Source organism: Canis lupus, chromosome 17, assembly GCF_048164855.1.
Source record: "Canis lupus baileyi chromosome 17, mCanLup2.hap1, whole genome shotgun sequence".
Lineage (NCBI taxonomy): Eukaryota > Metazoa > Chordata > Mammalia > Carnivora > Canidae > Canis > Canis lupus.
This window is the reverse complement of record NC_132854.1, coordinates 60,476,047-60,492,025: the sequence shown is the minus strand read 5'-3', so window position 1 is coordinate 60,492,025 and position 15,979 is coordinate 60,476,047. Positions and strand designations below refer to the sequence as shown.

General features: G+C 44.1%; 1 protein-coding gene across 7 annotated transcripts in view; it reads right to left on the bottom strand.

The window, feature by feature from the left end:
* The window catches only part of RNASEH2B (ribonuclease H2 subunit B), a 161,649-nt gene that overhangs the window by 39,420 nt on the left and 106,250 nt on the right, over positions 1-15,979 (bottom strand). For 4 of the 7 annotated variants that reach the window (XM_072783222.1, XM_072783223.1, XM_072783220.1 and 1 more), the window contains exons 2-4: positions 7,614-7,685; positions 4,852-4,959; positions 278-354 (exon numbers count right to left, since the gene is read on the bottom strand). In XM_072783222.1, coding sequence (XP_072639323.1) covers positions 278-354; positions 4,852-4,959; positions 7,614-7,685 — 257 coding nt within the window. Of the gene's footprint in view, positions 1-277; positions 355-4,851; positions 4,974-7,613; positions 7,686-15,979 lie in introns of all 7 variants that reach the window. The other 3 variants (XM_072783226.1, XM_072783221.1, XM_072783224.1) reach the window with 2 other exon arrangements.

Genomic DNA, 15,979 nt, shown 5'->3' with positions numbered 1-15,979 from the left:
AGCCGGGCACGTGGCAGAGAGGGCTCGGCCGTTCTCAGAAGTCACAGGAAAACTAGATCAGGGCTGGCTCTCAGGCGTGGAGGTGCTCCAAGCCATCCCAGCCCACCTGGTACCCATCCATGTTCTATACCAAAGATGCCAACCTGAGTTAAATTACACGACGTCCGAATTGTGGGGACTCTACATCTGGGTCACGGGGAGCAAAGAGAGAAGCTCAGCCGAAGAGCACCCTACTCCGTCGTCCCCTCACCGTTAACACCCCAACAGGGAGACCCACCTCCTTATCAGCCTTTCTGAGGTAGTGGAGAAGCAGAAATAGAGGATCCATGGGTGTGGCGAAGTGGAGCAGACCACCTACAGATTAAAAAGAGAACAAAGGAAATTAAATGTCTTGGAAAGACAACTTAGTTATTTCATCTTAATCCCAATGTGGAAACCATTCCTTGAAAAATATACGTGGAATTCCAAATTCAGAAGTTCTTCTTACATAGGCACAGGATTTTTTTAATAATAAATTTATTTTTTATTGATGTTCAATTTGCCAACATACAGAATAACACCCAGTACTCATCCCGTCAAGTGCCCACCTCAGTGCCCACCACCCAGTCACCCCCACCCCCCGCCCTCCTCCCCTTCCACCACCCCTAGTTCGTTTCCCAGAGTTAGGAGTCTTTACGTTCTGTCTCCCTTTCTGATATTTCCTACCCATTTCTTCTCCCTTCCCTTCTATTCCCTTTCACTAATATTTATATTCCCCAAATGAATGAGACCATATAATGTTTGTCCTTCTCCGATTGACTTATTTCACTCAGCATCATACCCTCCAGTTCCATCCATGTTGAAGCACATAGTGGGTATTCGTCATTTCTAATGGCTGAGGAATATTCCACTGTATACATAGACCACAGCTTCTTTATCCATTCACAAATTACCAAAACTGGATCAGGCGCAGGATTTTCTATAGAACTCTTTTGAAAGGCAGAATGTGCTAAGTGTTGTCACCACCTGTCACCTAACACTGTTAATACAGTCTCATTAACTATATTCCCTGTGCTGTATTTTTCATTTCTGTGACTTATTTATTTTACAACTGGAAGTCTGTACCTTTTCATCTTCTTTATTTCAGCCAGCCGTCCCCCCAACTCACCTTCCCTCTGGCAACCACCAGTTTGCTCTCTGTATTTTAGAGTCTTTTTTGGGGCGACTGAGTGGCTCAGGCAGTGTCTGCCTTTGGCTCAAGTCATGATCCCAGGGTCATGGCATTGAGCCCCATGTCGGGCTCCCTGCTCGGTGGGGTGTCTGCTTGCTCCCATCCTCTACTCATGCTCTCTTTCTCTCAAATAAAGAAAGAATATCTTTTTTATTAAAAAAAAAAAAAAAAAGTGGGGGCAGCCTGGGTGGCTCAGCAGTTTGGCGCTGCCTTTGGCCCAGGATGTGATCCTGGAGACCCAGGATCAAGTCCCGCATCAGGTTCCCTGCATGGAGCCTGCTTCTCCCTCTGCCTGTGTCTCTGCTTCTCTCTGTCTCTCTCATGAATAAATAAATAAAATCTTAAAAAAAAAAGTGTTTTTTTGTTTGTCTCTTTTGTTGTTTACTTGGTTGGTTTCCTAAATTCCATTTATCAGTGAAATCATACAGTATTTTTCTTGGACTGACTGACTTCATTTAGCATTATACCCACTAGGTCCACCCATGTTGTCACAAATGGCAAGATCCCATTATTTTTTATGGCCGAATAATATTCCATTGTAAATATACATACATATGTATTGTTCTAGTTGAAGTTCATATATGAACTTCACATATATATGAACATATATCTATGATTTTTTTAGTTTAGTTATATATATATATATATATATATATATATATATACATATATATATATCTCCTCTGACAAAGGAAACAAAAGCAAAAATGAACTATTGGAACCACCCCAAAAAAAAAAAAAAAGAGATCTGGACATTGAAGGAAACCATCAACCAGATGAGAAGGCAACTACTGAATGGAAAAAGATATCTGCAAATGATACAGCCAATAGAGGGTTAATTTCCAAAATACATAAAGAACTTATACAACTCAACACCAGAAAAACAAATAATTTGATTAAAAAATGGGCAGAAGACCTGAATAGATATTTTTCCAGAGAAGACTTCCGGATGGCCAACGGACACACGAAAAGATGCTCAACATCCCTCATCATCAGGAAAATGCAAATCAAAACCACCATGAGATATCACCTTACACCTGTCCGAGTGGTTAGAATAAAAAATACAAGAAATAACAAGTGTTGACAAGGACACAGAGAAAAAGGAACCCTTGTGCACTATTGGCAAGAATGCGAATTGGTTCAGTCACTGTGGAAAACAGTATGGAGGGAGATTCCTAGAAAAGTAAAAATAGAAGAGCCACGTGATCCAGGAATTTCACTACTGAGTATTTGCTCAAAGAAACAGAAAACACGAATTCAAAAAGATACATGCACCCTGATGTTTATTGCAGCATTATCTACAGTAGCCAAGGGATGGAAACAACCTAAGTGTCCACCGAAGGATGAATGAAGAGACAAGATATGGAATATTTAGAAATCATTTCTAACAGAGGTCTTCCCACCATCCCAAATAAGGGGCAAGAGTTGGGGGAAACACTGACTGAACGTGAACCAGGGAAACATTAGGAGACCTGTATGTATAAGTTTACCTATAAAGCTTCAGTAAAAGGTAATTTCCTATTTTTTGAGGATGAAGCCATGGGCAAGCAATAGTCTTCCCTCCATACATAGCTCTTTTTATGGTCTGTGGGTTAAGAGCTCGAAACTGCCAATGATTTAAAGCTCAGAAAGTGGTTCCCCACCTGAGGCCCTGCCCTATTCAAACCTCACCCTATCCTCTTACTCCCTGAGAAAAAGGCATGAGGAAGAGAGCCTAATAATAAGACTGAGCATAAGAAACAGGACACTCTGTAGTAAGATTCATGGTACTATCCAGGGAAAAAAGGCAAATCAAACAAACTAGTCTATCCATTCCCCACTTTTCTTCCCTCGTCACAGCCCATCCAAGCATCCCAGACTCTCTTCCATAAGCCAGAAGATATAGTTCATCAAATGGAATAATAAACAATTCCTTTATCTTTATACTTATTTTGGTTTCAGGGAACATACGTACTTACTTTTATTCCCTAACAGAGCAACCCACCTCTACAGCCAAGAACTTCTAACCCCTAAATTATATATGCAATTCCATTTCATAGTAAGTGAAAGGAAATTTAAGAGAGTAATTTCACATTATATTAGTTGATTGTTCTTTTTAAAGTAGAAGAGAAGCTTATGAAAACAACCTCTTAGAAGCTCTAAGCTCCTTTTATATGAGGCATCCACGATAGAAATTAGGAACCGGTTTCTAGGTCTGAAAACAATATCCTGGTGGCTATTCTTAAAAACAGTTCTCTTTTCAAGGCTGAGTTTAAAAAGAAGACGATAAAAAAAATAAAAATAAAAAGAAGACGATGATGAAAAAAGCAGGCACTTTGCTATCTATGAACCTAAAACCACTTGAATAAATAAGGTCCATTAAAAAAGAAAGGGGAGGGGGGCAGGTACCAGCTCTGACAGTCCAGGAGAGGTGATCAATATTTCCCAGTTTCATCTGGGTGTTACTGTGTCTCTTTAAGCTAAACCCAATTGCAAGTGCATCACGTTAGGAGTTGGAACTTTCATATTTTGCCAGATCAACGAGCACAGCAGCAACAATAAAAGGGAATGCAGACTTTCCACCTGCCGGACTACATACACAGACGGCCACTGCATTTTGGCGACCGAAAGCCAAAATGTGCAATACATATTCTTAGGCACGAAGGTATAGGAAATTTGTCACCAGCAATAAACTCTTGCTCTGGAATGTCTCAGAAGAAAGTGGCCTTTCCATCTTGGCACTAAGTGAAGACATACACAGCCAAGAGAAAACAGAGGGCTTACAAAGAAATACAAAAATACTCTCCAAAAACGATGAGAAAAGAGGCAGAGGGAACGCGGAATGCCTCAACTATCCCCGACTCCCCCCACCTCTCCACTCCTAGAACCATCAGAACACATCGTATCCGTTTTCCTTCTGAGTCAATGCTGCCCCCAAATCAGAGGACCAGTAAAAGAAACAGAATGTTGGTGCTGGGTATGTCGGGGATATGTGGGTGAGGGTAGTAATAATTTATATGACAAAGCATTAAAAAATCTGTTATATTCTATTTTATTTTAAAAGCAACAGCAGTATCCATTTGCAAAGGAATAAAATGCTACTACTAAAATGTGAAGATCCTCAGAAGTGCCTAGCAGAAGAACAGAGTTCCCAGTCCATATAATGCAAACCCCCAAGTTAGAACGATCATCTAATTTCTTTTTTTTTTTAAGATTTTATTTATTCATGAGAGAGAGAGAAAGAGAGAGGCAGAGACACAGGCAGAGGGAGAAGCAGACTCCATGCAGGGAGTCCAAGGCGGGACTCGATCCCGGGACCCCAGGATCACGCCCTGGGCCGAAGGCAGGCACCAAACCACTGAGCCACCCGGGGATTCCCCGATCATCTAATTTCTAAGAACCCATCAGTGTTTTAAGACACAAAGCAGAGTTATTAGTTTAAATTGTCCTACTATGTAAGATATGCTGGATATTGATCTTAACTTGCTCCAATGATCTTCCCCTTGCCCTGGATTATACCCTGTTGATGCCCAGGCAGCCACGGCATGGGCCCGACTGCGAACTGGGCCGCCAGGCCTGTGCCTCCACACGTGTAGGGTGGGAAAGCCTTCCCACACCAAGTAGGTGTTTGGTGAATGGAAATATATACACGAGTCACTCACCTGATTGGACTGATTGGTCTATAAACCAAGAATGGTGTTTCTCCTTGAAAACTTTTATTTCAAACAGCTGCTGGAGACACAGATCGAACAAGTAAATGGTTCCTTCCCCTGTTAAGACAAATCTGGTTTTTATTTGTAAGTTTTCTTTTTTTTTTTTTTAAATTTATTTATGATAGTCACAGAGAGAGAAAGAGAGAGAGGCAGAGACACAGGCAGAGGGAGAAGCAGGCTCCATGCACTGGGAGCCCGATGTGGGATTCGATCCCGGGTCTCCAGGACCGCGCCCTGGGCCAAAGGCAGGCACCAAACCATTGCGCCACCCAGGGATCCCTATTTGTAAGTTTTCACACGCACGGAGCATCAAGAGGCTGTCCAGGCTGTCCCACAGTTCTGAGGAGTGTCCCTACTATGAACATAAACATTCTACATGAACTGGCTCCAAGGAAAGCGTGTGGCTATCATAGACAGATGCTTATTTTCCAGCTCTGTGATCCTCACTCAAACCAATAAATAAAAAAGCGCAAGTCATTCATCTCAACTGCTACAAAGCGTCTCACTGACTCCTGGGTTAGGTCACTAAGAGAAACCCGTTCTTAAACTGCCCAAACCTACTGGTTCAGCCAGATGCACGGAGCTGGCGGGTGGCTCCTCCCGTGGGGACCCCAAGGGCCAGCTCTGGGCGAGGAAGGACCTCGAGTCTGAATCTATGTGCACCACATGCTGGGCGTGTGCCCTTGGGGAAGGTATGGAAACCTTTCTGTGCCTCTGTTTCCACCTCTGTAAAGTGGGAGCAATATGGAACCGACCTCACAGGTTTTTGCAAGGATTATAAAGGCAGAGCACGTGCAGAGTTCTCAAAACAGTACCTGGCACGTAGTAAATGCTCAGCAAACAGTAGCCTTTATTTTTCCACAGTCATGTAGTAAATGCAAACATTTGTTCCTCTGTTGTTTATTTTTTATTTTTTTTTAAAGATTTATTTATTTATTCATTCAGAGAGACCGAGAGAGAGGCAGAGACACAGGCAGAGAAAGAAGCAGGCTCCACGCAGGGAGCCCCATGGGGACTCGATCCCGGGTTGCAGGGGGCGCTAAACCACTGCGCCACCAGGGCTGCCCTGTTCCTCTGTTGTTTAAAGGCATTTACATAAAATAAATTTTACAAGGAGTCTTTTTTGTGCACCTTTACTTTTGTTGCATGCTTCACAACCCTTTACTGCTACCAAAGACTTCGCTTGAAAAAAATTGCTTGCCTCAACTTAGTCTGATGTGTAATGAGGAGTTTCAGGTAATATAGCTGACCGATTCCATTTTCAATTCAAATTCAACTCCACGTTGAGGAAGAGGACACGGGAAGAAGCCAGAAATGTGTGCCTTTCTTGTGGCCTCCAATGATGTCTTTCCATCAACACCAATAAGGCACCACCCATTGGGTTTCCTTTGCTCTTACTATTCAGGACCGACCCACCAGCACAACGCTCTAATTGGTTACGTATCAGATGTCTACTCAAAACCTTATAAAATCAATTACAACTTTCTAACATACATCTTGTAAAATAATGAAAAAATAATCCCACATGGAGGTGCATCAATACTACTATGTATTTATGGAATATTTTAATGTTTTTGCCTAAAAATCAAACACAAAATGCACTTAATATAGAGTCAAAATGAAATTAGTTGCCATAGAATATGTATCTCTGTACACAACACTTTCTTTTTTTAACTTTTTAAAATTTTTATTTATTTATGATAGTCACAGAGAGAGAGAGAGAGAGAGAGAAAGAGAGGCAGAGACATAGGCAGAGGGAGAAGCAGGCTCCACGCTCCGGGAGCCCGACGTGGGATTTGATCCCGGGGCCCCAGGATCATGCCCTGGGCTGAAGGCAGGCGCCAAACCGCTGCGCCACCCAGGGATCCCCAACGCTTTTTATATTAAAAAAAAAAAAAAATCAAAAAAAAAAAAATCACTTGGGCAGCCCTGATGGCTCAGCGGTTTGGTGCCGCCTTCAGCCCAGGGCATGATCCTGGAGACCTGGGATCGAGTCCCGCGTCGGGCTCCCTGCATGGAGCCTGCTTCTCCCTCTGCCTGTGTCTCTGCCTCTTTCTCTCTCTCATGAATAATAATAAAATGAATTAAATAAAAATTTATTTTATAATAATTCATTTATTAATGAATGAATTTATAATAATAATTCATTTTATAAATAATATGAATAAATAAATAAAATTTATTTAAAAAATCACTTCTAGACTGGGAACAAATACACTGCCTTTTGGTCAGAACAAAATAATGGAAGTACCACTAACAATGAAAACACTCAAAATCCTGGCAGGTCAAGAGAAAACTTTGTTTTTGTTGTTGTTGTATTTGTTGTTTTACTCTGATTATTTTACTTCACAACATAAAATGAATGTTAAGTGGAGGCTAATGTTGGATAGCTGCTTTAAGAAGAGTTGGCTTAAGAAAGCTAAAGATTAGTCTGTTTTCAGAGAGAAACTAAACACACCACTTCTTATCTTGCATGCATTTCTGATGAGCGAACAGTTCTACAGATTTAGAAGGAGAAATGAAAAATAAGAAAGAAATAAAAAATGTTCAGATCAAGCTTGCTTTTGTCACCCAGCAACGCTGTCTTACCTTTAAAAGCTAGTAAGGAAGGACAGACGTACGAAGGTAAATAAGTATACAGACTTTTTGGCAGCAATGTTTAAAAAAACCTTAAAGTTACTGCTATGTGAGAAGGGGAGAGGAAAGCTTACCTGAACATGGGTTCACCAATTTTACAAACATAAGCCCACTTTTCATCTTCTTTGAAGCATCTTTTAAATATTCTGAAAAGAAATAAGTTTGTAAAAGTAAGACATTTGCTTTGTTGCTCACCTTATTTACTCTGTTTTTCTTTTCCCTTCTGTTTACGTGGTTTTTCTTTGTAAACCCTCGAGCTCCCATACGGTTGTACCCTCTATGTCCTACGTAGGCCTTCTCAAGCCTATATGCACCACCTCTATTTTCTCCAAATAATGTATCTTTAATCTATCTGGAATACGCCTGGGTAGAAGACATGGAGAGGAGATCCAACTCTTTTTTTTTCCCCCCCAATGAACTGCCCAGTTGTACCAATGCTGTCTTCTAAAAACCCATGACTGGAACAGATCCTTTAGGCTACGTGTTTAAACTACACTTATAAGTCTGCGTATGGGAATTCTATGTCGGTCCACTAGTCTGTGTCTTTATTAGCATTACTATTTCAAAATTTTGATTATTACAGCTTTAAAATACATTTCAATATCCATCGAAGTAAGCTCTCTCATTATGTGTCCTCTACAATATTTTACTGTCAAAGTTTTAATCGTGTAGATCAAACCACGATGGCCATTTTATTCATAACATCCTCCACGCATTTTGAATGCACCCAGACTCCTAGAGACTCTCTCTCCAGAAGGAACAAAGGGGCTCCGATCATCGAGCAGAGCAACAACCCCCCAAAATCGCAAATCAGAGAGCTTTGCAGTAAGGAGCGGCTCTTTATGGTTTTTATTTTCTCTGGCCCCCACTCCCTTCCCCTACTTCAGATCTTCACATGCTTAAATGTAGCAAGCGTGATTAGAAATCGGTTTCTTCATAAATGGTTAAAATACAGCTTTCTTCTTAAAATAAGAGTAACATTAACTATATAAAGGGAAAAAAAACCTGATTTTGAGATTTCCACTTGCAACTAAATGGAGTAACAGGACTGTATCTATCCTCCCACCTGAAACCACCACCAACAACAACAAAATATACAAAACCGTTAAGTTCCAGACACTGAGCGGTGATTCCCGAGAAATGGGCAACGATCGAGGGGAGCCCCCCGAATGCCCCCGCCTACTGCCTGGGGACGTCTGCAGCCCGGAGTGCAGAAGTGAAGGCCCCAGATGATGCCGGGTGGCCTCCTTGGATAGAAGAGGGGGCGCTGAAGGTCCTAGAGGCGCCAGGGCCATAGTTCAGAGGGCAGCGTACGGGCAAGGAGGGAGCTACAAAGAAACAAAACCCCAGAGACGTGCACAAGGGAAAGCTGCAGTCCTGGGACGCAGACCCCGACGCACCTGCGAGGACAGAGGCCGCCCCGTGGTTGCCAGGCCAGGGGTGCCTGGTGGCACAGGGCTCTCAGCGCCGGGCAGGTGGGCGCCCCCACACCCTCCACGCACCCAGAGGGTCTCGCCTCAGCAGCAGGAAACCAAGGGCCCAAGCTAAGTTCTGCTGTAGCACCAACGAAGGGCTTTAAAAAGCAAGACCGAAAAGCACCAAAGCGTTTCTGAGCCCCTTCCCTGCGCCCAGAGGGAAGCTCCAGATTACTTAGAGGTACACGAAAATATTCGTCAACTCAAAAGGTAAAATTCATGATGTCTGGCACTGAGTCGCATATTCCTGGGCGTTCAAAGCCACAGAAAATGGCCCACGAGGAGGAAAATAAAAGAATCAATGATTGAGGGAGGGGTCCTGATCTTAGACATGGATGTTAGAAGGATCGGGCAAGGGCAGAAGGACGACATTCCTCATGCACTGAAAATTAAGTCGAGACACAGAAGGTTTTTTTAAAAGATCCAAGTTGAAATGAAAACTACGCTAGATGGGATTAATGGCAGGAGGAAAGGTTAACGAACTGAAGACATCGCAACAGAAACCAGGTGAAATGAAAACACGGAGAAAAAAGAATGGAAAATCAGTGGCCCATCAGGGAGCTGGGAGGGGACTCAAACATCCTACTAATCTACGTGTCACTGGAGAGGATGCGGGGAAGGGAAAAATGTTTGAAGAAATTATGGCTAAATATTTTCAAATCTGATGAAATCAGCACACCCACAGGTTCGAGAAGTTCAATTAAACCCAAAGCACAGGAAAGAGGCGTAAACTATACATAATCGATGGTTCAGAGCCAGTAATAAAGGGGCAGATCTTAAGAGCGAGTTAAAGGAGACACGTGATGGGCGGCGGCGCGGAGCTACAGGCGGCAGCAATTGGTTGCTGGAAACCGTGCAGCCAGAGGCCACACCGGCGACTCGGACGTCCTGACGGAAAACGTGAAGATGCCAGAGCAACCGGCCTCGGGAAATGAGGGCGAAAACAGACTTTCTGGGGCACGCAAGGGCTGAGAGCAGGAACCACAGACAGGCCGCCATCCAGGGAACGTGAAGGAAGCCTGGCGAAAGCAAGGCGGCCGGGTGGAGGCACGAACCGAAGGCGGCACGGAGGGCGCTGGGAAAGGAGGCCACACGGTCCCAGGAATCACTGGACTCGCTTTAAAGATCACGACCCGGGGGCTCAGTGGTGATGGCCTGCCCTTGGCCCAGGCCGTGACCCCGCGTCCCGGGATCGGGTCCCCCTCGGGCTCCCCGCAGGAGCCTGCTTCTCCCTCGGCCTGGGTCTCTGCCTCTCTCTCTGAGGGTCTCAGGAATAAATAAATAACATCTTTAAAAAAAAAAAAGATCACAGACAACACGAGTAGTGCGGGGCTTGCCAGGTGGACTTCAGCGAAACGGGAGACAGGGAGGCGCGCGGGCCAGGGCAGGGCGGGAAGGCCGTGGCCACGGGTCAGGCCTCGGGGAGATTCCCCTGCCCCCGGGGGGCGGGACGTCGAACCCCAAGGGGTCACCAGAAGTAACAAAAAGAACAAAAAGCGCTGTCACTGATAAGGTAACATGGGAGGTGAAACAGAACCATAAAGACTCAATTCACCCAAAAAGGCAGAAAGGGAGTACGAGACGGACGTTTTGGAGGACACACAAGACAGACGGCAGACAGGCGGCAGGACCTAACCCTATCAATAATCACACGCAACGTCAAAATCTGTGCCCCCCAATTCGAAGGCAGCAATTTTCGGATTCACTGAGAAAGGTGAGCACCACACCTGCCTGTAGAGGCCACCCTAGAGACGCAGGCAGGCCCGAGGGAGAGAGGCAGATGGGTGCCCCCTATCCTGCTCCCACCGGGGAGAGAGAGCCCAGCTGGCCCTTAACAACAGACAAGCAGACGACCCCAGCGTCCAGCCCCGTCAGGTGGCCACAAACGGCTCTCGCCCGGGCTGCACCCTCTCCGGCGACCCCTGGCCCGGCCGCACCTCGGCCGTCGTGAAGGCCGCGGCCCCGCACAGTGCCTGGCCTTGTCCAGTGAGGGTTTTCGTTCCTCTGGGTAAACATCAGTAGTGGAATTACTGGGTCTTACGGTGACTCTAGGGGCTTCAGGGTTTTTTTGAGGAACCTCCATACTGTTTTCCATATGATTTCACTTACATTTGGATTTTAAAAAAGATTTTATTTATTCCCGAGAGACACACAGAGAGGCAGAGACCAGGCCGAGGGAGCAGCAGGTTCCCTGCGGGGAGCCCGAGGTGGGACTTGATCCCGGGACCCCGGGGGCACGGCCTGGGCCCGAGGCAGACGCTCCACTGCGGAGCCACTCAGGTGCCCTCATATTTGGAATTTAAGAAACAAATTAGTAAAGGAAAAAGCAGCAAACCAACCAACCAAAAGCCGACTCTGAACTGTAGAGGGCATGTGAGGGGTCAGGAGTCCACGCGTAACGTGTGCACTGTGGAACCACCGTGTTGCACACCTGAAACTAACACATCTGAGTTAGTTATACCGGAATTAAAAAAAAATAAGGGAAAAAAAAGAAAATTTCAAGGTCGTGTCATTTTGTAAGGATAAGAGGATCGAGAGGAACTAGTCGTCGACGTTTTCGCCCCACGGGAGCGGGGAGGCTCACGGCCCCTTGCCCGGCCCGGGCCGCGCCCTACCCTGCCCGCCCGCGCTGTCGCCTTGTGGTTCTGAGGATGGTCTACACGGAGCCACGCAGGTCTGATTGTAGGAATCTCTTCAGACCTTCCTTCGTGCGGCTTACAAACCCGAGGGACGCCCAGCGCCGCTAAGAACTTTCCCGAAGGCCGCCGGGTGGCTCCCGCCTGCTGCGCCCCGGCCCCGGCCCGGCCGCGCTCTGGTCTCCCCTTCAGCACGCCCGCCCGTCTCCCGACTTCAATTTGGTGAACGTTATGGATTTTTTAAATTTCTTTTCTTTTTTTTTTTTCCTCAATGGAGAGTTCTGGTTCTGGTGACTCTTGCCAGGTCTCCTTCAACTTTCCTCCAGCGCTCAAAAGAATTAAAATTTACAGACACCAAAGGTCCAAAAAATATCATTTTTGACGACTAACCATACAAGGGAAGCAGTGTCTCCATTTTTCTCAGGAAGGGCACTAGGTCCAGAGGATTAGCTACAGCCCAAAACGTCAAACTAAGAACGTTGGAATTACTAAGTGCAAATAAATACAGACGTTATTGCGTTTGGCTGCAAAGGCCAAGGTTCTCTGAAATACACTGCGGGACGCTTCAGCGCAGAGAACGCTGAAGAAGTCCACGTCGTAGGGGAGGAGCAGCTTTTCTCCGCTGTGCCAAGAAAATAACCCGCCGTCGGACTGAATCCTTCAACACAGGATTCCACTGAGGTGCTACCCTCTTTAATGATAGAATTGTTCTACCTCTTTAATGATAGGATGGATTTTATTGATCTTTTTATTTTTAAAAATATTCCATTTATTTATTTGACACAAGAGAGAGAAAACACAGGAAGGAGAAGGGGGGGAGGAGCAGAGCCCCCACTGAGCAGGGAGCCCGATGCGGGGCTGGATCCCAGGACCCCGGGATCATGACCTGAGGCGAAGGCAAATGCTGAACTGAGCCCCCCAGGCGCCCCCATAGAATGGATTGTAAAATCCATGTCTCCTGCCTACTTCACTCATTCATCTATTAACTACTGATGAGCAAAGGAGACCCACCCTGCTCCCATGAGGAGCTGATGGACGTTCCACGGAAGAGACGGACACCGCGTCCCCCAATCATGCAGATGTAGGCTCCAGGTGCAACAGCTGCTAAGGAGGACATGCATGGAATCAGAGGCCTTCAGATGAGGACACCACTAGGTAAGCAGGTCCGAGAGGCCTTCCTGCGCCTAGCGTTGCCCGAGGTCTTTGCTTTGATGCCTAAGAAGTCAAAGGAGTTACGCATTCACTTCACCAGAGACATCTTCAGCAGGCTCCTGGGCCAAATCCGAGCCACAGCGGGGTTTTGTTTGATGTGCACATTTGAAAAAAATTGATTTTAGGTGCCAATAGTTGTAAATAGGGTGATTTTACATAAAGCACAGGCTTCAAATATGTTCTTTCCTAAATATGAAAAAAACATTATATGTTCTCATTCATTTGGGGAATATAAATAATAGTGAAAGGGAATAGAGGGGAAGAGAGAAGAAATGGGTAGGAAATATCAGAAAGGGAAACAGAACATGAAGACTCTTAACTCTGGGAAACAAACTAGGGGTGGTGGAAGGGGAGGAGGGCGGGGGGTGGGGGGTGACTGGGTGACGGGCACTGAGGGGGGCACTTGATGGGATGAGCACTGGGTGTTATTCTGTATGTTGGCAAATTGAACACCAATAAAAAATAAATTTATTATTAAAAAAAAAAAAAGTCATGTAAAAAAAAAAAAATTACCAGGCAGATTTTGCCTCGCAAGATCAAAAAGCCTGGCGACAACCAACTCTGTCAAACTCCAACGACCAGTCTCTACTTCCCCTTATTCCTCTGTAGCACCTTGACCACTTCATGGTCAGACGGTGATCAGATGTCACGGGGGTCCTCCCTAAACCACATTCTCGTCTGCTAGAGTCCATGTACCCACAGCACCACGTATCAGGTGCTGCATAAATAACCATTTAGTCACAAACACCACTCTCTTATTGAGTCTTTTTTATCACCAAACTTTATTTTATTACCAGTTTTCTATTCCCAGCTCAGTCACATTCCGAGGCACTAAGAATACAGCAGTGAATAAAACAAAACCCCTGCTCTCAGAGCAAGACTGCATCCATTACACCCCACGATCCCCACCCCACCCCAACTACACCAGCCTACTTCATCGATTCCCAGGCTCCATCCTCCCCTCTCCTCCTCCCCTCATCCAGTCCCACAGGACAGGGACTAGGGTTCATATCCACCAGACCTTGGAGGCCCTGGGTCCAGAACAAAAAAAGGATTCCACAAATGTGAGTCACTTCTACAATTTAAAATTTGCTAGGAGACATATTAAAAATGGGTAAAATAACTGCGGGTAACATATTTTATTTCACCCAATATATCTAAAGTATTTTCATTTCAACATGTAAAGAAAATTTCCTATGAAATATGTTAGCATGACGTTACCTGTGGGTTTTTTATAGATGCCCTCTATTAGATTGAGGAAGTTCCCTATTCCTAACTTTTGGACTGTTTTTTACCATGAAATAGCGCCATATTTTCTCAAATGCTGTTTCTGAGGCTGAGATGGTTATGTGGTTTGGGGCTTTTATTTTATTAAAATGGTACATTGATTGATTTTGGTATGTTCAAACAACGCTGCATTCCTAGGATAAATCCCACTTGGTCATGGTGTATGATGCTTTATACATACTTCTGGATTTGGTTTGCTACTTGCTGAGAACTTTTGCATCTATGTTTATGAGGGACATCAATCTGTGCTTTTCTTATGCCTTTGGTGTTGTTATGAAAGTAACACTGGCCTCATAGAACGAGCTGGGAAATGTTTTTTCCATTTTTTGAGAAAAGTTTAAAAAGGATTAACATTAATATGTTCAATGTTTAGTGGAATTTACCATGAAGCTATGTAGGATTGGGCTTTTTTTTTCTGTGGGAAGCTTCTGATTTACTAATTTCTTTACTTGCTCTAGGTCCATTCAGATGGTCTGTTTGAAGAAATAGAGTTGGTTTTGGTAATTTATGCCATTCTAGGGCTTTGTCTACCTCATCAAACTTAACTATTTCCTTGGCCTACAGTGGTTGATAGGGTTCCCCACGATCCTTCTTCATTTCTGTAAGATCAGTAGTTATGTACCCTCTTTCATTTCTGATTTTAGCAATTTGAATCTTCTTTTATTCTTAGTCATTCTAGCTAAAGATTCAGTAATGTTATTTATCTTTTCAAAAGGACCAATATTGGTTTGATTTTTTCCTTCTGCTGTTTTTCTCTTCTCTACTTTGTTCATTTCTGTTCTAACCTTCATTCCCTCCCCTTACATTTGCTTTGGGTTTGGTTTGTTCTCCTTGTTCTAGTTTCTTGAACTGGAAGTTTAGGCTATTTGAGAACCTTTCTCCTTTTTAGGCATATACAACTATATATTTCGCTCTGAACACAGATTTACCTGCACTGCTTATGTTTTTGATATATTGTGTATCATTTTCATTCATTTCATTCATTTGATCCATCTGTTAAGTCATTTATTTCCACATATTTGTGATTTCTCCATATTTCCTTCTGTTATTGCTTTCTATTTTCATGTCAGTGGTTTTGGAGAGCATATTTTGATTGAGTAATTTCAATCTTTTTAAATGTAATGAGGTTTGTTTTATGGGCTATGATACGGTTGGTCTCTTCTAGAGAATGTTTAATGTTCACTTAAGGTGAATGTGTATTACACAATTGTCGAGTGGAGTGTTCTACAGAGGTCTGTCTCTTAAGTCTAGTCATTTTATAGTACTGGTCCAGTCTTCTGTTTCCTTGATGATCTTCCCCTTACGTGTTTTAGCCATATCGGAAATGGGTTATTTAAATCTCCCACTATTATTATTCAAGTGTGTTACATCTACCTTCAATTCTGTCAGGTTTTGGCTCGTGTATTTTGGGGCTCTGTTATTAGGTGTAAACATTTAATAATCGTCACATCTCCCTAATAGACCATGTGCCATACACACACACACACACACACACACACACACACACAAATTACATCTTCATATAAGCCCATCAACTGTTTGTGGTTTTCTTTGCCTTATGAAGTTGTAATTTTTAAAGATTTATTATTTTTTTTTATTTGGAGACAGGGAGAGCACATGAGTGGGAAGGGCAGAGAGGGAGAGAGAATCTCAAGCAGACTCCACACTGAGCACAGAGCCAAGACGGGGTTCATTCTCACAATCTTGAGATCACAAACTGAGCTTCAACTAAAAGTTGGGCGCTCAACTAAATGTTCCACACAGATGCCCCTAAAGTTGTGTTTTAAATTAGACAGAAAGGAGTTACAAACAACACACATTTGTACCGTC